We start from the raw sequence: 22329 nt of genomic DNA, 5'->3' as shown, positions 1-22329 counted from the left end.
ACTTTGACAAATGATGTCATTACCCAAGATGGTTGGTCCCCATTTATCTTTATTGCTGTTATGCAAAGTGTCTATAACAAGAAACTAGTAAGTGCTGACTGGATCTTTAATCTGGAATGCTATGGTTGGTTACCACCATATAGGGCCATATAGTACCTTTGAGTGACTTATTTAGCAGTCTTAGTTCTGCCTCAGTGAGGAACACTACATGTGGGGAAGCTATTTAAAAGTTTGTAAAAGTCAAGTAAATATGTATATGTTGACGCGATTCAAATAGCACAATTAACAGATGGCAGGGACAATTGTGTATTCATATTTCTGGGCAACAACATTTGGCAGATATAATTATTTTACAGGTGTTAACTGCCCTTCTATTAAGAAATGGTACATCACAATAGATGCTTCATAAAGTCAACAATTTATCACCTCTTTTTTCATATCCCTTCCATAAAAACCTCCACAGCTAAATTCAGCATATGCAAGTGTACTTTCAGGTTTGAGACAACAGAACTGAAGAATAGATGTTGAATAATTTTCACACTGGTGACTGAGAAAACCGCCCGTGTCTTCTTTTTTAAAGAAGTTAACAAGTTACAAAGTACCCATAACTGCAAGCAGATGGATTTTGTGGGTTACCAACAGCTAGAAAGGACTAGTCTGCACTACATTTGACCCCTTGGCATTCACCCTCTTCTCCCTGCATTGAAAAGCATATGGTAGAAGTTATAGAGATATGGAGGTCAGCACCAATCCTTTGTTCAGAAAATCCTGCACTGCTTCATCATGTATCTGTCTGTGTGGGCATATTCTCCTTCATGCTTTACAGACCACTAGTCTTCGACAATTGACATTGGAAATCAGGTGACAAGTCTGCTGTCATGTACTGTACTAAGAAAATATCCTCTATAGTCAATGGGAAATGAAGGAAGATATTTACTCAGCACATAGATTATCCTGAATGATTACAGTACAACTAGAATCCTATGGTATGGTAGGCCTATATTTAGGCTAACCATTCACAATCCACTTAGATTAGTGTAGTCTCATTTAGCATTGCCACAGCATATAAATGGATTTGTCCTTGGAAGATAGCATGAAATGCTTCTTATCATAATTGCCCATTTTTAGATATGAGTTGATGGTGCTTTTTTAATAGGGTTGTTAACCTATTAACTATTTTAGTTGATGAAGCAGTAAAAGGCAGTTGATCAATCAGCTAAATTTCATATTACCAAAGCCCAATATCAATGCTTTTTAAAGATATTGAAGGAAATGTAGCATGACTTGAAAACAAGAGCTACCATCATAGTTAGAACAAAAGGCCATTTTAATTTTTTTCCCATACTGTATTGCAATTAGGGATTAATGAATCAGTCTATTTTTCATTTCTCTTGCTTCTGTGCAGGTGCTCATCCTAAACCTGTTCAATCCCAATTCCACTAATATGCGACTTTTAAAAATTATCATGAAATCTACACTTCACTACATATTTTTAAACTTACTTTCCCTAAGAATTCACATATCTATATCTACTGTATATTCCTGCGTACAAGACTACTTTTTAACCCAGGAAAATCTTCTCAAAAGTCGGGGGTTGTCTTATATGCTGGGTTGTATTTCCTATACGGTGATCATATCCCAAACTCTATATTTTAACTGGAAAATTTGGGGGTTGTCTTATACGCCCAGTCGTCTTATATGCCGGAATATATGGTATTTTATTACATTAAAACCGCAGAAGACTGCACCACAGCATTTTGAAAAGTTCAAAATCCAGTGGCAATAGTAAAGTGCCAATTCCCTCATAAGTCCTGGAAGTGTGAGTCAAGTCAGTTCTTGCATTGCAGACTAATGACCCTTGGTCCCTTTCAACTCTACAGTTCTATGATGTCAGACTCCAGAAAAATTGAATTGCTAAAGCACCCCGAATTCCATTAATACAACAGAACCAACATAGTCTTAATTACTAAACGTGTGAACCCCACATCAGCCCCACTGATGATAATTTCATTTCACCAGTTGTCCCTGTTGATTCATCAACAAAAATGTAGGGCTGTAATCCTATGCCCACTTACCTTGAGTACGCAATTATAGGATAGCACTATAAGGTTATTGCAATAGATATCCATTAGTATATATCCATAAATCCATTAGAAATGTTAGGTATCTAGTAATTATCCAGATACTTACCCCATCCCCCTGAAAGCAATTAATTCTAGTATATCCATTGGTCTTGGGTCTTTCCTAATATATGATAGCACACTGCCTATGAGAATTATGAGATGTGTGGGCTGGGTGATTTGTAAAGTAGCAAAATATATTAGAGGGGTAGTGAAAGACGCCAACATGTAAACCCATGAACTATTTACACATGTTACATTGCTCATATAAGCTTTAAAAAAGTGCAAAAAGAGCACTCCTGTGCGAAGCTGTTAGAAATAGTAGAATGAGTAATATTGCATTATCATTATTCCCTCAATTTTTGTCTCAAATATTTGTGTGCCTGCAAAACATAGCCTCATTCTCATGGCACTCGAAAATTCCTTTAGCATTTCGGTAGGTGGGTGCTTTGGAGCTTACCATATCATTACAAGATAGCCAGGTGGTGTATGTTCTTTGTTCCCAATAAAGCAAGGGTCACTAATTGGTGGCGTTTCGGATGCTGCTGGACTCCCAGCTCCCATCGTTCCCATGCTGGGACTGATGTGCATTGGAGTTCATCAACATTTGGAGTGCCACAGGTTTCTCACCCCCTTGTAGTAAAGTCTGAAAAATAATTTGCCCTTTACACCCTTTACATTAGCAATCCACTGGGTATGGAAAACAATGATGTCTATAACTATTAGTTAGGCAGCAGGAAGCATAAAGGATTTGTGGGTTTTAAAAGTGTTTAGGTTTGGCTAGCGCCTACTTAATTTGGGTACCCAATCGCTTTGGCAGAAGAAAGCCAGCGTTCCAAATGTTATTATCATTGAAATAAAGGAAAGGGTAATGTTCCTTGATTACATGTGTTCTACTCAAATTATTTGGTCAATAGCCAAAGAGTTACTTTAGGGCCCAGTGGCATTTGTTGTTGTTGAACTAGCAGAGTTACAAACTCCCTTTTATATTCCCCTTGCATTTCCAAAGTCACTGTTGTTGTGTAGTGGCGGGTTACTGGCCAGAAACTCTGGGTCCTTCCTGGGCTGGTGGAAACACTGCTCTAGATCTTGGGATCGTGCTGTTGGTCCAAGGCAGGGCGTAGAGAGGCTACCTTGCCCTTGCAGCTTGTAAAAAGGCCAGCCTGAAGTTTTAATTCAGACTTTCTGCTGCAGTTTCCCCATCTAAGCACTTGGAGGAAAAATGCCAAGCATCAGTCAGAGCTCTTAATGGGCCTGGAAAGCAGTGTGAAGAGAGCAGTGTTGGTGCTTCGAACAAAAAGAAATTAACTTGACCCCAAACTCCTTGTTTTAACTACATCCATTCAGTACTTCCCTCTCTCCCCCATCTCCCGGATATTTGATATTCTTGGTTTTGATATACAAGGGAGAGGGCTGCCAGCAAAACTTTGTCTCATTTTCTTTGACTAGAAATCACAGAAGCATGTTAAATGAGCAAAAAGGATTTGGTTTCACAGACATGTCTTTATGTTTGGCCTGTGACTCTAATTTGAATTGTCCCAAAGGAGGTTTATATGTCTTGCAGAAAAGAGACCAGTTTTCAAGCAAAAGAAGGACACAATTGTTTTTTGCGCTTGAACATGATTTTGCTCTGTTCTGTTTACAGTGGAAGACAGCATGACCCACTTTTCTGACTCTGGTGGCAATATGATACTTGAACAGAGACAGTACAGATTTTAAACAAAAAACAAAACAAAAAAACAAGCAACCTAAATCATGTTGATTATAATATCAAATAAATGTTTGGGTAATATCATTATGAATAATTTTCCATGCAATAACTTTTGTTAGCGGCTGTGACACCTTCCGACATATAGCCACTGACTGACTAATCTCTGCCTCCTAATTCCTGTGTTTGGAATACATATGGGAGTTGGTACCATGTGGGGGCGTCTTATATATGGTAAAATACGGTGCATACTTTAATGCAATTTTGCCCAAGCTACATATTTTTATAAAACAGTTTTCTGCAATACAGTTGTGAGTGCTATGTTCAGTAATATATGCACACTTTACCATTTTTGCATGTATTACTTGGCTGGAAAGCTACTTTTCAAAATTCAGAGAAGTGTGAATTCTGAAGGATGGCATATTGTTTCAGAAAGTGTATTATATAGGTTCGCCTTTAATTGCAAACTGAATCAGTTTTCTCATCCATCAAAAGTGTCTGCTGAACCTTAGGAAATGATTGCCTTTGCATGCTTCTTTCTTGTCCAGGACCTGCAGAGAGACACCAAGTCTCAGAACACATGGAGATGGCCACCAGAAAGAGGCCTACATTGCACTCTGGGGTCTTCCTTCATTGAATAGTCTCCCTGTTAAAAAGCATGTGGTTTTGTGTTATCAGAATCAAGCCTGTGGGTTGAAGCTTTCTAGAAAAATGGTGCAATAGTGCAACATTGATTTGTTTATGATTTTCTGCAAACCCTCGAATCTGCTTACAAAACATGCTTATGTTGAACAAAGCTCTTCCTACTTTATGTAAAAATTTAGTTATTTAGCATATGGTATGCCTTGGTTGATTTGATATGTTTCGCCTCACATTTGACACTTCTCAAAATTCATAAAAGACATGCAGATTAATTCAGGCAAGCAAACGTGCATGTTCCCTCTGGTATATTTTAAATTAAGAGAGCAGACCTCCAGGTTGTATTAAATGCAATTTTCACACAAGTTTGAGCCTCCTCCACTACAAAACAAATATCGGATGCAAAAACAAAAATGGCCAGCAATTGATACAGATGGCAAGATTTCCCCTGATAATGACTATGCCAGATTTCTTAGAAACAGTTAAATAACTCTCGTGTCATTCACCTCTAAGTGCAAGATGTGCACTCAGTTTTCTCATAATTTCCAGTCAGAATCAGTCGGTCCATTCCCACCCATCTGGCACCCAAGTCATGATGCTGCTCTAAATGGGCAAATATGTCTTCCCCATGTTGAGATCCATGAGCCTTAAAAAATCCCTGGAAGTCTTGACTCTCACTCCAGTTGTGATGCTTTGAGTCACATGTTGTATCATTTCCCCCCAACCTAGTGCCTTCCAGATATTTTTTAATACAACTCCGATCACTCCCACCCAGACTGATGAGAGCTGCTATTCAAAACATCTGGAAGGCACAGTGCTAGGATAAATTAGTTTGGAGCTTCTACTTTTCCACATTTACCTTAATATATGAACCAGCAGTCAGTGTGCTAGATAGAATACCTGATTTTCTGGTCTCTTCAGGCCCAATGGTTCTATAATTTGAAGACTGACACTTATAAGCAGCAAAGATGTAGCAGGTTTTTTTTTGGGGGGGGGGGACGGAATTGATGCTGCCTGACTCAATTTCTTCCTAATATTAAAGACAAACTAAATACCTTAGAGAACTAATCTCAGAAAATGCTTGTGCCATTTATAATTCAAGCAAAGCTTTTCTGGCGTTGGTTTGTGTTTCCTGTCACGTTTTTTTGTTTCTTTGCTGTTTCATTTTCATGCTTGTTGACATGCTCATTCACATTTTATTATATCAGATAGGTTTGATTCATCTGGAGGAATGAGTTTAAAGAGGTCACACCTTATAATCATGCTAGCATTTCCACTTGTTGAAGGCTATATATTTTCTTTTTAATTTAAATGCTGGGAAATGCTCTCGGATTACTACACCTAAGCTGAGGAAATCAATGGAATTTATTATCAAGGGATGTCTAATCTCCACAGCTAATACAAGACTGCACAGCTATTGATTACAGGTGAGGGATACACAAACTGTTAATCATGAATGGAGGCTGCAGAATAAACACACCATCAGATAAACAGACAAGTAATTGCCAACAGTGCAGTTATATCTTTGTTTCTGTGCTCTGTCTCTGCAGCAGGGACAAATATATTTTGCATGCATAAGTATATGCATTAAAATATATTGATGATCCCCTGGTTTCTGTTGAAACTATGATGATACTGCTGATCTTAACGGTGAGTCTCCTAGATCCATAAAGTTAATTAATAATAACAACTAATGATAATATCCATAAATTAAGTCAGGTGTTTTCTTTAGCTCCCAACAGTCAGTAACAGATTTACTCCTTTCAGCTGGAAAAAGGAGAAAACAAAAAGCTAATAGTTTTTCATGAACTCAAAATAAAAAGAAAGGTATAGAAGCACTTCACTCTTTATACAGTATATATATTAGGTAGGTGATCCCTTGGTTTCCATCTCACCCCTGAGATACAGTTATATAGAATTGGTTGTTTGTTGGCATACTGGGTCTTTATGTATGATACATTCTAAACTTAGCAATCATGGAATGATGGGCAGTCTACTTGTGAACCAGAAACAGGTTAAGCAACAGGAAGCAAAGAGTGGGAATAACTGGGCGCCTGATGGAGGTAGAAAGTGTAGTCTCCCAAGGATCGGTATTGGGAGCTGTGCATTTTAACTTCTTTGAAAATGATCTAGAGTTAGGAGTGAGCAGTGAGTTGATCAAGTTTGATGAGTATACTAAGTTGTTCAGGGTCAGTAAAACAGAAAAAGGATTGCAAAGAGTTCTAAAAGCACCTCTCCAAACTTAGTGAATGGGCCATAAAATGGAGAATGCATTTGGTGCAGACAAGTGTAAAGTGATATATAGTATGTTGCAGTAAAAAAATCGTAATTTCACATATACGCCCATGAGATCTCAACTGGCAGTGACTGACCAGGAACAAGTCCTTGTGGTCAGAGTGGATACCTCAGTGAAGATGTTGACTCAGTTTGTGGCAGCTGTGAAAAGGCAAATTTCATGCTAGGGAGCATTAGTAAAGGAATGGAAAACTGCCAGTACCATAAGGCCCTTATACAAATCTATAGCTTGACTACATTTGGAATACTGTGAGCGGTTCTGGTCATATCACCTCGAAAAGGATATTGCAGAGTTGGAAATGGTTCTGAAAAGAGCAACCAAAATTATCAAGGTGCTTCCTTCCTTATGAGCAAAGAGACTTTTTAGTTTAGAGAAAAGGCAAGTAGGAAGCAGCATGATAAGTATATAAAATTAGGCACAGGATGCAGAAAGTGGAGAGATAAAAGGTTTTTTATTCTTTCTTAACACACTAGAATTTGTAGATATCCAATGAAGCCTAATGTTGGAAGATTCAGCACAAAGGAAAGCATTTATTCACACAATGCATTGTTAAACTATGGACTTCTCTCCTGCAGCAGATAGTGATGGTCACAGACTTTAATTGCTTTAAAAGAGGTTCAGGAAAGTTAATGGATGATAAAGGCTGTCAGTGGTTACTAGCCATGAATGCTATACCTCTGCCTCCATGGTTGGAGTCTATATGCTGCTGAATAGCAGTTGTTGGAAACTGTCGGAGGAGGGAGTTTTCATGTGCTTGGATCTTGCTTGGTCACTCTGAGAACAGAATGCTGGACTTGATGAGCCATTGATCTGATCCAGTAGGCTCTTATTTATAATATTCTTAACAAGCCCTTTAAGTAGAGATCTTTCTCAGTCTGCATTGGTACTGGAATTGCTTTTAGATGTTTTAATTGCTTGCTTCCCTGGGCTCCTTTGAGAGGAAGAGCGAGATAAACAATTTAGGAACAACAACAATTGTTGCTGCACTACAGAGGTCATCACCCTCAGCCAGCACTGGCTCCCAGGGATGCTGGGAGATGCAGTCCATGTTGGTGCAAGGGGAAAATAGGCCTAAAAGGAGAATTCCTAGATGCCAAGATCCTAGTTCGGGGCAACTACTCTTTGGTGAGAGAACCCCAGCAGAGATTTAAAATCACAAAACATGCAGCAAAGTAAAGTGTGGAAATATAGGCTGTTGGACCTTAAAAACGTGCCCGTGTGAGTTCCAAAACTCCCTCTTCCCCCAGCATTTAAAAAGACCACACGTTTGGTAAGTTTAAAATTGGTTACTTACAAACGCTTCAAAGGTCAGGCTCTTGTGCCTTTCCATATTTCAGTCAAAAATGTTGCATAGGCAGTAAAACTTGGCTTAGTTGCAAAGTGATGAAAGTTCCTAAATTATTGATATTGTAACTCAAGAGAGGATTGTTAAAGCCATTCAGCTAAGAGGCTGGCAAGCAGCTTTGTCTCTTCACACGTTGAGCATCTTGGATAGACTGGGAACAAAGGCTTGATTACCTACCGGTAGCCTCTCCCAATATGAGCTAAGCCTGGCCAGATAGCTTACTCTATCGTTTTTTAGCATTCATGCATTAATCAGACTTTAGCATGTTGGTTATATGAGACTGGATATCCTTCTGTCCAAAACAGTTGAAGGGCACCATGTTGACTCCCCTGGTCTAGAGCATCCTGGAAGGAGATGTGTAGGGCAGCTTTTGACCCCTAAACCATCTCTTTCCCCCCCTCCTTTTGTTGAGAGAGAAAATATTCATTCTTGTGTTTTTAAACCACCCTGTGATCCTCAGATAAAGGGTGGTATGTAAATGTAAAAAATAATGGAGACTATATTTGATCTCAGGATGCTTTGAACATGTTCTCTGTTCTTTCTGGGACCATGCTGTATTTCCTTTGTGCATGGGACCTTATTATTCTGTGCTGTTCTAGCCACCCCTTCCTTAATCCTAGGTTTGCACTGCTTTGGTGAGTCTTACATGTTCTGGAGCGTCACAAAAGATTACTTGAAAAACAACCAACTGGATATTTACTTGTGAGCTGTCCATCTTGAATTATATCCTATGATACCAGGATATATGGGCAAAGAACATGTCTGTACTTAAAGGTTGGACTAAAGTAGAATGGAAATAATTCAAGCACAGTAACTCAGAAATAACCTAGTTGGTCATTGTCATTACAGTTTGACTCATCATAGTATGATTCAGGTCTTGTAAAGTAAACCAATATTATTGTTCTTATAGTGCAGAAGGAGTGAAGAGGTTGACAGAAGTATGGCAACCTTGGCAGGTTTGAGTTTGAGATAGAATTTGATCCTGTGACTTCCAATCTTGTAGGTCACAGTCATCGCTACTATACTGTGTATGGAAGAGGCTTTTTTCCAGTGTCCCATGAACCCTACGTTGTGGGCAAGTAGCAAGTCACTATGTACTATGCTTGTGGAATCTTTGGTCTGGCTCCTGATTATGTCTTGCTGTTTGAGAACAAGAGAGCGCAAGGAAAGAAAAACTGCTAAGGCATCAAATACTCTTGCTGTTCTCTTTATCGTCATCCTTTGCCTTTGCTATGAAATTTGTTTCATTGTTTTCAATTTCACACTGACAAATGTGAATGTTATCTTTTGACCAGAAAAGGCACTTCCTTTTATTTTAGATAAATGAAACTGAAATTGTGCATTCTGATCAACCTATGGGATTTCTCTTGAAAAGCGGCAACAGCAAAACACTTGTCATGCTTGAGTGTCCTATCCTTGTGTACATCTTTGAGAAATAGCCTTTTTGTCACAGGCCCTGGGACATACTCTGTTTTTCTTTGACTGACAGCAGGTAATGTGTTTTATCATTAAAATTGGTTCTGAGGAGATGCATGAGGCTCTCCTTGCTTCTTTCCCAACTGTGGAGGCCTTTTTGTTTTGAAAACAATCTCTGAATAAATGGAGATAATCTCTACAAAGGGGCACTGATATTGAACTGTCATATTGTGTGTTGCTTATCAAGCGCTAAAGAAATCGAATTTCATTTTAGCCATTATCTAGAGCTACTTATTAAATCATTCTGCTGTTGAAAGGTGGCTGATGGGTCAACAGGTTTTGTGTCTTGTCTTCTATCTGTCTGTCTATTATTAACCTTTAGAGAATTACTAAAGCTATTATTCATTGTATCTTATAAAGTGGTGCTCAATCTTCCTGATCCATAATGGTGTGCATGTGTACCTGCCATGGCTACAGTCTCTCTCTCTTATATATGCAATTTTCATTTTGTTTCCTGGGAATATGTGGAATTTCTCTTCCCTTATTACTATTGAAGAAGCATCAGTTTCATCTCTGATATGAGGCTTAACATTTGGCATTAAATAAATTATCCATCGCCAGTGATTAAAAGTACACCTTGGTGTTATTGAAAACAAATAAGGATGGGCACGATTCCCACAATTCTTCTTTTATTTCTCCTTCCCTTCAACTTCCTGTTTGGACCTCAGTGCATGCGCATTGCAACACAGCAGTCATTATTCAGAATAGAAGGACTCTCCACACTGCTCATGCATTTATCCAACCATTGCACTCCTCCTTGTGAGACTGATTGTGCTGAATGGGACCTTGCAGAGGACAGTGATGGCTAGAAGAGTGCATGAAAGATGGCAAGGGCATCTCATTTGTGTAATTGTCAGTTTGCTGCAGTGTACAATTTAATTTTTTATCCATAAGTATAAAGACACATAGCACTACATTAAGCTCCAGATACAGTGGTACCTCGGTTTATGAACACAATTGGTTCCGGAAGTCTGTTCATAAACTGAAGCGTTCATAAACTGAAGCGAACTTTCCCATTGAAAGTAATGGAAAGTGGATTAATCTGTTCCAGACGGTCCGCGGAGTAACCGTTCATAAACTGAAGCGAACTTTTCCATTGAAAGTAATGGAAAGTGGATTAATCCGTTCCAGACGGGTCCGCAAAGTACTTAAACCAAAGCGTTCATAAACTGAAACATGGGTGTAATTGGTTCCGGAAGTCTGTTCATAAACTGAAGCGTTCATAAACTGAAGCGAACTTTCCCATTAAAAGTAATGGAAAGTGAATTAATCCGTTCCAGATGGGTCCACGGCGTTCATAAACCGAAAATTCATAAACCGAGGTGTTCATAAACCGAGGTTCCACTGTACTAGCATTTTTGGGTCTCATACAGTACCATACAAAATTACAGAGGGCAGTGTTGTATTCTTGTATGAGAATACATTCCTAGGCTAAGGTCAATAAAACTGCTATTTTCAGGGGGTAGTTGTTATGTTAGTCTGCTGTACAGCATCAAAAACAACAAAGGCACCTTAAAGACTAATGAATTTATTATGGCATAAACTTTTGTAGACTAGGGTCCAATTCATCAAAAGCTGGAGTTTGTGTTGATCTTTGATCCAAATTCCGCTATTACCTACATTCTATTTCTCTTGGGAATAAATGGATTAGCAGTTTGTTTCGAGTCACAAATGGTACATTACAGCATGATGTGGCTTACTTCATTTGAATGAGTTAGATGAGAGAATGGATATTTTGTGCTGGTTTAGAATCATAGCATTGTAGAATTAGAAGGGACCCCCAAGGGTCATCTAGTCCAACCGCCTGCAATGCAGAAATCTTAGCTAAAGCATCCATGACAGATGGCCATCCAACCTCTGCTTGAAAACCTCCAAGGAAGGAGAGTCCACAACCTCCCAAGGGAGACCGTTCCACTGTTGAACAGCTCTTACTGTTTAGATTAGATTTTGTCTGCATGAACACTTTTATTGTTTTATATTTATATGGTTTTATTGAATATCTTACATATTTTTACTGCAAATTGCTTAGGGAGTTCTTGTTGGGTGACAGCGCCAAGGCCGGTGCCCCCCCCCCATGCAGTGTCGCTCGGGATTCATCCCTCCTGTCTCCTGTCCAATGACATGAGCGCACGATTAGCAGAGTCCAAACAGAAGCTTAGCCTTGAGGAGTAACATCTAAGCGTCATTTATTGCAAATTAAATCAAACAGAACAGAACAAATAAAAACATGGCCTCTCTCTATGTCTTTCTTCCTTGGAGAGAGAACTGCAAAAACAATAGGTATACAGAGCGGAAACAGCGTATCTCCCTTTCCGCTCACAAGACTCTGATAATCAGTGCTGGAATGTAAACAGACATGTGACATGTAACAATTCCACACAACTGCAGCATGGGAGGAATGGAATTCTCAACAGTTCTATGGATGTGTAAAGTGATACATAAATAGCACACTGGAAGGTTGCTTAAGCTGAGTCCTCACTTAGCAATGAGTTACGCTTCTTTTCAGTCTCTAATGCACAGAGAGTTGTACATTAGGAAAATAGGCATTCCTTGAATCTAATTAGAATTTTGATTGGGTGTGTGTGAACAAATAAGCTTGTGAGACCTCTGTGAAGATGAGAATAATAAAAAGTATACCTTGATGCCCTTTGGAAGTATTGCCTGCATATTGGAGGCAAAGCCCTTAGATAGAATTGAGTTGCAAATGGGCTCAGCCGGCATTCTGTAGGGCAGAGAAGCCCGGAAGAGTAATAATCGGAGCACATTAGTTCTCTTCTAGTTTCAAATGAAATTATTCTTAATGAGATGCAATTAGGTTTTTTTTTGGAATTTACTAAACAATCTAGCGACCTCTTATCTGGCAACATAATTATTAGGAGATTACTTTCTACTGAGGCTCTGCAGATGGAGGCTTTGTGGTGCAGCAGTTTAAAACAATTGAACCTGATCTCCAGAGACCCTGTTATGAATGTTGCTCCGAGAAGAGAGCAAAAAATTGCATTTTGAAGCACCATTTTCAGCAGCAGAGGGACAGTTGGCAGAGTTTACCAAGGCTGCTGAGAGTCGCTACAGACTTTAATTACCATCTCAGCCTTAATAGAAATTGGTTGGTCTGTGCCAATGGTAAGCGCGGTGGTGAGAAATCTCGACTTGTCTTTCCTCCCCGCTCCCTCCACCCTTTTTCTGGCAGGCAAAATAAAGGATGCCTTTAATGTGCCTTCCAATACTGGGGCACGTCTGTTACATTTCAAGGAACTTTGAAAACATTTTCTGCTCCACCTTTAACTTTTTTTTTAATATCTAGTGTAATGCGGCCAGAATGCTTATTAGTGTTCCTGCCTTGAGGAAACTAAATCAAAACACTTTGAAATTCAGTGTGACAGACTGAAACCTCACATTCCAGTCTTATTCTTCGCTGTTAAGGTGGTTTAAGCAGTGGCCTTGGTTCCAGGAAGCGTTGCAGTAAATTGTGTTTTGGGGCAGGGAGGGTAAAACTACTTTTAGCCTTTCAAGCAAATGCAACGTGAAATTAAAATATCAGGGCCAAACCAGTGAATATATTCACTGTGTGTATACATTTAATGTGTCGCCGTCTTCTTTTTTACTTTAACAAGACTACCTATGGAAGAGGGAGGCATCTGAAGTGTGGAGTTAATTCTTTCCTCCCTATATTGCAATTCTAGTGACAATTCTCTCACACATCCTTCTGTAGCTGCTCTTCAGCTGCAATGGCAGCTTCCCTCCTAGTGCAACAAGGAAGTTCAGAGGGAGGGGATTTTCCATTGGGTGCCAGCAAAGGAGGAACGAGTTGTTTTTTTAAAACACCCAACACTCACATGCTATAGACCAGGCATAGGCAACCTTGGCTCTCCAGATGTTTTGGAACTACACCTCCCATGATCCCTGACCACTGGCCCTGTTAGCTAGGGATCATGGGAGTTGTAGTCCCAAAACATCTGGAGAGCAATGTGTCCTAATGGAAATAAGAAGGGCCCTGCTGAATCAGGCCAAAGGCCCATCTAGCTCAGCAACCTGTTCTCACAACGGCCCACCAGATGCCTATGGGGACCCCTGAAGTGGAACCTGAGTTCAACAGCACTCTCCCCACTTGTGATTCCCAGAAACATGTTCAGAGGCATACTGTCCCTAGCAGTGGAAGTAGATTACAGCCATCGTAGCTTAGTAGCCATGGAATGTAAGCCATAAACAGTTGAAATTGGAGAACTTGCCCATCTCCGTCTCAGAAGAAGCCTAGATATTGAAGTTGCTTGGAACTTTGTCAAAGTTCCAAAAGTGTTTTAAAAATTCGAAAATAAAGAGAGATTCCTGTGTGCAAACACCACATATTTTTTTTTACAGTCGTTATGGCAATGTCTGGCTACTACACTAAATCATGAGACTGAGCCTAGCTTCCTTTCCCTCCCTCTCCCCTTCCAGTATGAATTCCCCTTCCATTTTAGATTCACAACTTTTTACTGTGTCATTCAAACCTTAAACTGTGGTTAGTGAAAGCAAGCCGACTTCGTAAAAAATGGCTTGAGGTTGGTTTGCTTCCATTGACCTTAGTTAAGAGGGGTTTGTTTTTTTAAAATCAATTCGTTTTTTTCTGTTTTCAAAACAAACAGACATGCATTGAGATCGCTGGGGTGGGAGGAGATTTATAAATAAGTGTGAAAATGGATTGGATGGGAGACAGGGAAAAGAAAATGGAAAATGGAAGTGAAGGTTTCTGAACTACTTCTGGCTGTACTAGAGGAGACAGGGAACAAGCAAGCCTGGGTGGAAACTGCCCCCCCCCAACTTGCAGTGCTAATCTATGGTTTAATATTACATCCAAACTAGCACAGCGTGAGTTTGCCTTGAGTTTAGTGGATGATGACCAAGCCAAAAGGCACAGGTCATTGGAAAGCCACCCAGGTGCTAGGAGAAGGCTCCGAGAAGATTTCTGTGTGCATTCACAGTGCATCCACATACATGTACTTCCCACGTGTTCATGAGGGGGTTGCTGATCTCCAGCTTTTCATACAGCATGAAATATTTCTCCATAGGCTTCCTCTCCTTTAGGCTTCATTTTTAGGGAGCTACATTAGGAATGGGGGGGGGGGGTTTAAAAGCTTATTCGAGTGCATGGCCCTTTGAAATCCAGGCCAGGCCCACTGGATCTTGTCCATGCTGCTACACACTGAAGGCAAAATTTTGCAGAGGTCCCTGCATTTGTAAAAACAAGCTGATTATCACTCAGGTGATTGAATATATATTTTCAACATTGGTCTCCTTCATCCTACTTCAGAAACCCAATTATCTACCTCTTTAATTAATAAATTAATAGGTAATACAGAAGAGAAAACATCTAAGTGGGAAGCTAGTCACTGTGAGAAGTGAAAACATTAATCTGTATGTAGCATACTAATTCAGAAAAGCCCGTGTATCTGACAATATAGACAATTGTATTGCAAGGATGGGGGGTGGGGACAGTTAAATGTTTGCATTGTCTGGTAAGCTGTATGCTTGAGCACATCTACCGGAGCCCATGTTTGGCTGTGCCATCTGTCCCTTGTGCTGTTTGCTTAGTTACAATTTTTAGTTTGGTAAATGAGCGTTCTTAAAAGACAATGAAGACTTATGAATGGATGGAAGAACATTTGGTTCATTTGGCTTTGCCCTTAATCTGGCAGAATACTGAGATGCGCAAACTATAACTTGCTGCTGTAAATAAATATACCAGGAATGTAGAATGTAGGAATGCAGTGTGTGCTGAGTGAATTTTTAGTATATGTGGTCATGGTCATGACTTTCATTGTGCAATCACTTTAATTAAGTCAGGCTATAAAGTTAGTCTTGCATGAGGAATGAATACACTAGGGAGATGGTGATGGATTGATGGCTGTTCAGGGAGTCAGACAAGTGTTGCTGGTGTTTTCCAGATGAGTGGAGAATTGCACACATGTTAATGGTTGAGCTTGGGTGATAGTGCAGGCCTTTACCATCCATGATGTTTATTTTGGGGGGGGGGGGGTTGGGCGGTCAAGGAAAGAAGAGCCTGACATTTTGTAGGGGTGCCGTGTTTTTGTTTTGGCTTTTTTTGGTGGATGAATAACAGCATTACCCAAGTAATAAATTTTAATTAATATCTGTATCATTTTGGTTACTGCTAGTTTAGTAGAGCAATTAGTGTAATTAGTAAACAGCATTGCTTGTTGGCGTGATAAATCACAGTGCAGAGCACACTGACTCTTCACCAGGATGATATATTATCCAATTTACTCAAATTTAATGCATGTCGAAAGAAACCGCAAAGCACACACAGAGAAGCATAGCAACAGCTGTGGTCTTTGGTTGCTCTTGGTGGGTTTGCTGTCAGAGACTTTGAATTGGTCCAACAATGTCAGCTAATTAAACATTTTAATGTGGATTTTTTTTTTACATTTGTCATTCCTTTTTGTTTTTTAAAGTAGATTTACAAATGTTTGCAAATGCTGGCAGATGTGACAGCAGAACGGGATGGAATTCTTAGGTCAAGTCAAAGCAGCTATGCAGTGGGCATTGTGCTGACTTTTTTTTTCCAAATTTTTTTTATTCTTTTAGCATTAATAGAATAACAGTAAACAAATAAAGGAATACATATACACACAAATACAAAACAGAAAGAAAAGAAAAATATCACAATTCTAAATCTTTATTCTAATCTTCTTACTTCGATTTCCTCTGCTCCCTACTCACTGCGATTCACTATTAATCACAAATAGCAATTCTAGCTCATTATCCATTTCTAAAATTACTGTATCTCACTCCTCTTTTCTAATAATCTATAATTATATTCGTCCTCTATCTTTCTTCACTTTACTTTCATACTACGCTACAATTCCTAATAACATTCAAAATCCCTATCTTCTTAATCAATTATAATACTATATTTCTTCAAATAACTTTTAAAACTTGACCATTCTTCTTCTGTCGCTTTCTCCCCCTGGTCACGGAGTCTTCCGGTCAGATCAGCCAGTTCCATATAGTCCAACATTTTCATTTGCCATTCTTCCACTGAAGGTATCTCCTGCGTCTTCCACTTCTGTGCTATCAGCTTTCTCGCTGCTGTTGTGGCATACAAGAAAACAGTAACCTCTTTCTTTGGTATCTCCCCCCCCCCAAAAAAAATCCCCAACAAAAAGGCCTCTGGTTTCTTAGTGAACGTATCTTTAAACATTTTCTTTAATTCATTATAAATCTTATCCCAGAAGTCTTTTACCTTGGGGCAAGTCCACCACATATGATAAAACGTCCCTTCTCTTTCTTTGCATTTCCAACACTTATTATCATGTGTGTGGTACATCTTTGCTAACTTAACTGGGGTCAGATACCATCTATACATCATCTTCAACATATTTTCTTTCAAAGCATTGCATGCTGTGAATTTTATAGTTTTTTTCCACATTTTTTCCCAGTCCTGTATCATTATATTATGCCCAACATCTTTGGCCCACTCTATCATTACTGACTTTGTTTGTTCATCCTTCGTTTGCCACTCCAGCAGTAAATTATACATCTTAGATAAATTTTTAATTTTCGAATTTAACAACAATGTTTCCAACTTGGATTCTTCTTTTTGAAAACCTACTTTTTGGTCCATTTTAAACATTTCATTGATTTGATGATACTGTAACCAATCAGATAGTACATCTTTCAACTGATCATATGGTTTAAGTTTGTATTGTTCACCTTCCTGTACTAAAATATCCTTATATTTTGGCCATCTGGCTTCCATATTACGCCTTTTAAAGGCTTTGGCCTCCAATGGTGAGACCCACCTGGGTGTTTTGCTCTCTAACAAATCCTTATACCTCAACCAAACATTTAACAATGATTTCCTGATTATATGGGTCTTGAAACCTTTATACACCTTTGCTTTGTCATACCATAAATATGCATGCCATCCATAAACATTATCAAAGCCTTCCAGGTCTAATACATCCGTATTTTCTAACAAAAACCATTCCTTCATCCAGCATAAAGCCGCAGCTTCAAAATATAATTTCAAGTCTGGCAAAGAGAAGCCCCCCCTTTCTTTAGTGTCTGTTAAAATCTTAAACTTAATTCTGGGTTTTTTCCCTTGCCAGATAAATTTCGATAACATCTTTTGCCATTCCTTGAAGCATTTCACATTATCAATTATAGGTAAGACTTGGAATAAAAACAACATCCTTGGCAATACATTCATCTTAATGACTGAAATTCTACCTAACAATGACAGTTTTAAGCTAGACCATGTTTCCAGATCCCTTTTTATCTCATTCCACGTCTTCTCATAATTATCTTTATACAAAGTCAAATTCTTTGCTGTCATGTTTACCCCCAGGTACTTCACCTTTTTTACAAAGTTCAAGCCAGTGGCCTCTTGTATCTTATTTCTTTCCTCTAATGTCAAATTTTTCTCTAAAACCTTCGTTTTAGTCTTGTTCAATTTAAACCCCGCAACACGTCCAAACTCCTGAATTATTTCCAGCGCTTTGACTACGCTGGTTTCTGGGTCCTCTAAAGTAAGCACTAAATCATCCGCAAAGGCTTTTAATTTGTATTGCTTTGACCCCACCACTACTCCTCTAATCTCTTCTTCCCTTCTAATCATGTTCAGCAAAACCTCCAGGACCGTTATGAATAACAGTGGGGAGAGCGGGCACCCTTGTCTAGTTCCTTTTTCAATTCTGATTTCATCAGCCACCACATTGTTGACTATAATTTTCGCTTTTTGCTCATAATATAATGCATTCAGGCCATTCATAAAACTTGAACCCACACCCATACCTTCCATATTTTTCTTCATAAAATCCCATGAAATATTATCGAAGGCCTTCTCTGCATCTATAAACATCAAGATCGCATGTGTATTCTTTTTAGCCTGCAAAAACTCTAATATATCTACAATGTTCCGTATATTATCCTTCATGTGCCTTGTTGGTAAAAAACCCGCTTGATCATGGTGTATCAAGTCCTTGAGGATTCTTTTCAATCTCGATGCCATAATGTTCGCAAAAATTTTGTAATCCACATTTAATAAGGAAATGGGACGGTAATTCTTAACTTGAGTTCTGTCCGCCCCTTCCTTCGGCAACAATGTGATGAATGCGTCTTTCCACGACTCTGGTGCCCGATCCCCTTCCAATATTTTGTTGCATACTTCCATTAAAGGCTGTATTAGCCAGTCCTTTAAAGTCTTATAGTATTTTGCAGTCAGTCCGTCTGGTCCTGGTGCTTTGCCCAATTGCATTTGATTAATTGCTGTTTCGATTTCATTCCTTGTTATCCTGCTGTTAAGTATAATTTTATTTTGAGGTGAGATTTTTTGTAATCCATGTTTGGTCACAAATTGATCCAATTCTCCCAAATCTTCTTTATCTTTCTTATATAATTCTTTATAATATTTCTGAAAACATTTCCTAATTTCTGCAGGTTTCTCTATTATCTTTTCCTCCTGTATTATCTTACTTATTGTGCTTTGCTTTAGTCTCTTTTTCATTTGCCATGCCAACAATTTTCCACACTTATTAGCTGATTCAAAGGTTCTTTGCCTCATCATCTTTACCTTCCACTCAATTTCCAGATTTATTAATTGAGAATACTGTGTCTGTAATGCCTTTATTTCTTTTTGTATCTGTTGATTTTTTGGCTTAGCTCTTAATTTCTTCTCTTCTTCTTTTAATCTGTTTAGTATACTCTCTTTCTTTGCCTCTTGGGTTTTCCTTTTTATTGTATTTTGTTGAATTAAAAAACCTCTCATCACCGCCTTGCTGGCATCCCATTGTGCTGACAATCCCATTGGCATTGTGCTGACTTAATCCACCAATGAGGTTCTGTATTTCTTGTGTCCTATGCTTGCACACTCCTGAAAGTAGTTCATGTTCTCTCTGTGTGTGTTTTAGAGCCTATGAGAACACCGAAAACTTTGAAGATCGCTGAGATCCAGGCCCGACGCATTGCTGTGGATTGGGAATCTCTAGGTTACAACATTACTCGCTGCCACACTTTCAACGTCACGATCTGCTACCATTACTTCCGTGGCCATAATGAAAGCAAGGCAGACTGCTTGGATATGGACCCCAAAGCACCTCAGCATGTGGTGAACCACCTGCCGCCGTACACTAATGTCAGCCTCAAAATGATCCTGACTAATCCTGAGGGCAGAAAGGAAAGTGAAGAGACAATAATCCAAACGGATGAAGATGGTAGGTCCAAATTCTTCTCATCTTGATGCTGTAGCTCTCAAAGCAGGTGTTGAAAGAATTCTTACCTGTGTTACCTGCTTGAAAATTATGTTTACATGTTCATGTTAGCCTGTGAGTAGCTGCCCATTAAAAAACAAAATGGCCAGACGTAGATGATAGTCATGTCAGCACATATCATATCAGTGTAAATAGCATGCATAGGATTTTTAAGTGCTTTGCTTGTAGCAACCTTTAATATCAGAGAAAGGGGGTAAACTCCAATTTGGGTGTGCAATGAGTAGCTTTAAAGGATAAGGAATGATCTGCAGACTCACAAAGTGGCTGATAGAAAGGTGCAAAATGAGCCTGGTGCCTGGCAAATTTCGATTGCTAGTAATTTGTTATAGGCAAGGCATGTGGAAGGGGCTTTAATGCATGAGAAAGAAGGGCTGATGAAAATCCATAGGTGGTACCCATTAATGCTGGTACTAGCGCTACATCTGAACCAGGCCTAAGAAATTTCAAAGTTGTTGAGAAATGGAAAATGGAAAAATATATGTCAGTGCTTGTTTGTCTCTAAATTCAGAGTCATTTCTCCAAATTCATGTTTACAGTGCTGTCTTCTTACAACTCACTAAGTAATTATATCTGCATATAATTGAGATTACTGCCTTAAAATATCCTTTATTTACTTCTGCTAACAGCATAGCTTTATTTACCTTATTTGAGGGGTAATAAGGGACACTTTATATGTTTACAAAGCTCTTTAGTGATTATCCTTTTTATGAATCTAAATTTTCAACAAATTAAAATAGCATTAAATGAAGTTCCTAATTAGATGGAAATTACAATATATAGAAGTAGCTTAATGTTCATGTAGTCAGGTTTGTGACTAACTGCATATTCAAAATGCAGGAATATTGGCAAATGTGTATCTCAAGCCTTGTGCCTAAGCAGATTTACGTGTTGTACCAGGGTTGCTACCCTGGAATGCTCTGAAGATTGTTGGACTCCAGCTCCTATCAGCCCCATGGCCAGTGGTCAGAGATGATAGCTGTAGCCCAGCAACAGCCGGAGGGCACCAGGTTAGCCACCCCTGTTGTAACCAATGCCTCATGAAGTACAAGCAAAATACCCTGTTCGCTTCAATAGAGAGGGCAGCTTTATATGCTCAAAGGGATGCACCCATAGATTCAGAGTCACATGAGATTGGAACAAGTAGCTATAAGGGGAAAGTTGAATCGTTGTCAATTGTTCTGGCATCACACCAATAACCTAAACTAAGATGTGGTATAATCGACAAACCATGGTTTCAGATCATCTGGCACATCAGAATCAACCCATGTATTGTGCTAACTGGAGTTTGATGCAATGTCTGAATCAATAAGGCATTGATCTGATTCCAGAAGCCACTACATCTAGATAGGACTCCTGAGCAGATGGAAGAATAAAGACAAGCTGTTCTAAACCAGGCCTGCCTGGTAATTTAGAACCTTCGCCTATGGTTGATACACAAATTATGAACTGAATTTGACCAAAGAAAGGTTGGAGAGAAAGGTGTATATGATGTGAGGATGTAGAATTTGTAAGTATTTGCTAAAATGTGAAAATAAAGGGTGTGGCATCCATTCACTCGTTTAGAAGAAAGCGCATAATTGCTCTCAGTTGTGCAGGTAAAGTGACTCATAGCCCCAAATGAAACCCTGCTCCCACACAGCGGGGTGGCAATTATTGCCCCTTATCTCAGCTGTGTGGGCTGCAGCTGGGAAGTGCTACTAAAAATAAAAATAAAACCCTCTCCCATTACTGGCATTTGGATAATTGGCATTTGAATGGAGGGGATATTTGACCTGATATGTTTAGATGGCTACAGTAAAATTAAATGTGTATTGTATATTTCAAAGCACTATCTGATCAGAGAGCAATAAAAGATCATAAGGTGCAGAATGTGACTAATAATCCATGTAACAAATGGACAGTTGGTTCAAGATGGCATCATTGGATAAATGGCCTTGAAGTTCCTCCAGTTGTACACAGACCAAAGCTTTAAGAGATTGAAAGTTTTGCTCTGTCCCTGATACATGCAGACCTTGGCCTAATTTTATGCATCACTTGACCTAATTTCAAAAGCCCTCTGCATGTGATTGGTCCAGCTCTCTGGCAAGAGTAATCTGTCCCTCCCTAGGAGAAAGAGAATAGAGTGACAGAGAGGGAGAGAAGGTGGTGGTTGGCCCTGGCCCAGCCCACCTCTGATACTTGATGTGGGGGATGGGGGACGGGGGACGGGCTCCCACCCTGAATTAGAAAATGGGTCGTGTGTCCCCCCCCCACTCCAACACATCTTATTTTAGCTGACATTTTATTTTAGCTATAGCCTGAGGTAGGTGAAATTAAATTAGGTGAATCTCCATGGACTGTAGCCGCATGAAACATTTGACAGTGAACATATTTTAAACAAAAAACCCCAGAAATTATAATATTTTATGAATATGAATGTATCTGATATCTGATGACATGTTCTGGGTTCAGAATCAAAGTGTCCCTAATGTGTC

The 22329-nt window shown here is 39.2% G+C and overlaps 1 protein-coding gene across 6 annotated transcripts in view; it reads left to right on the top strand.

Moving 5' to 3' along the window:
- PTPRK (protein tyrosine phosphatase receptor type K) overlaps positions 1-22329 on the top strand; it is a 341441-nt gene that overhangs the window by 230529 nt on the left and 88583 nt on the right. For all 6 annotated transcript variants that reach the window (XM_035109042.2, XM_035109041.2, XM_035109045.2 and 3 more), the window contains exon 8: positions 19496-19798. In XM_035109042.2, the coding sequence (XP_034964933.2) occupies positions 19496-19798 (303 nt within the window). The remainder of the gene's footprint in view (positions 1-19495; positions 19799-22329) is intronic.

This window comes from Zootoca vivipara, chromosome 3 (genome assembly GCF_963506605.1).
Source record: "Zootoca vivipara chromosome 3, rZooViv1.1, whole genome shotgun sequence".
Classification (NCBI taxonomy): domain Eukaryota; kingdom Metazoa; phylum Chordata; class Lepidosauria; order Squamata; family Lacertidae; genus Zootoca; species Zootoca vivipara.
The sequence above is the reverse complement of the archived record's forward strand: the minus strand, read 5'-3'. Positions and strand labels throughout refer to the sequence as shown.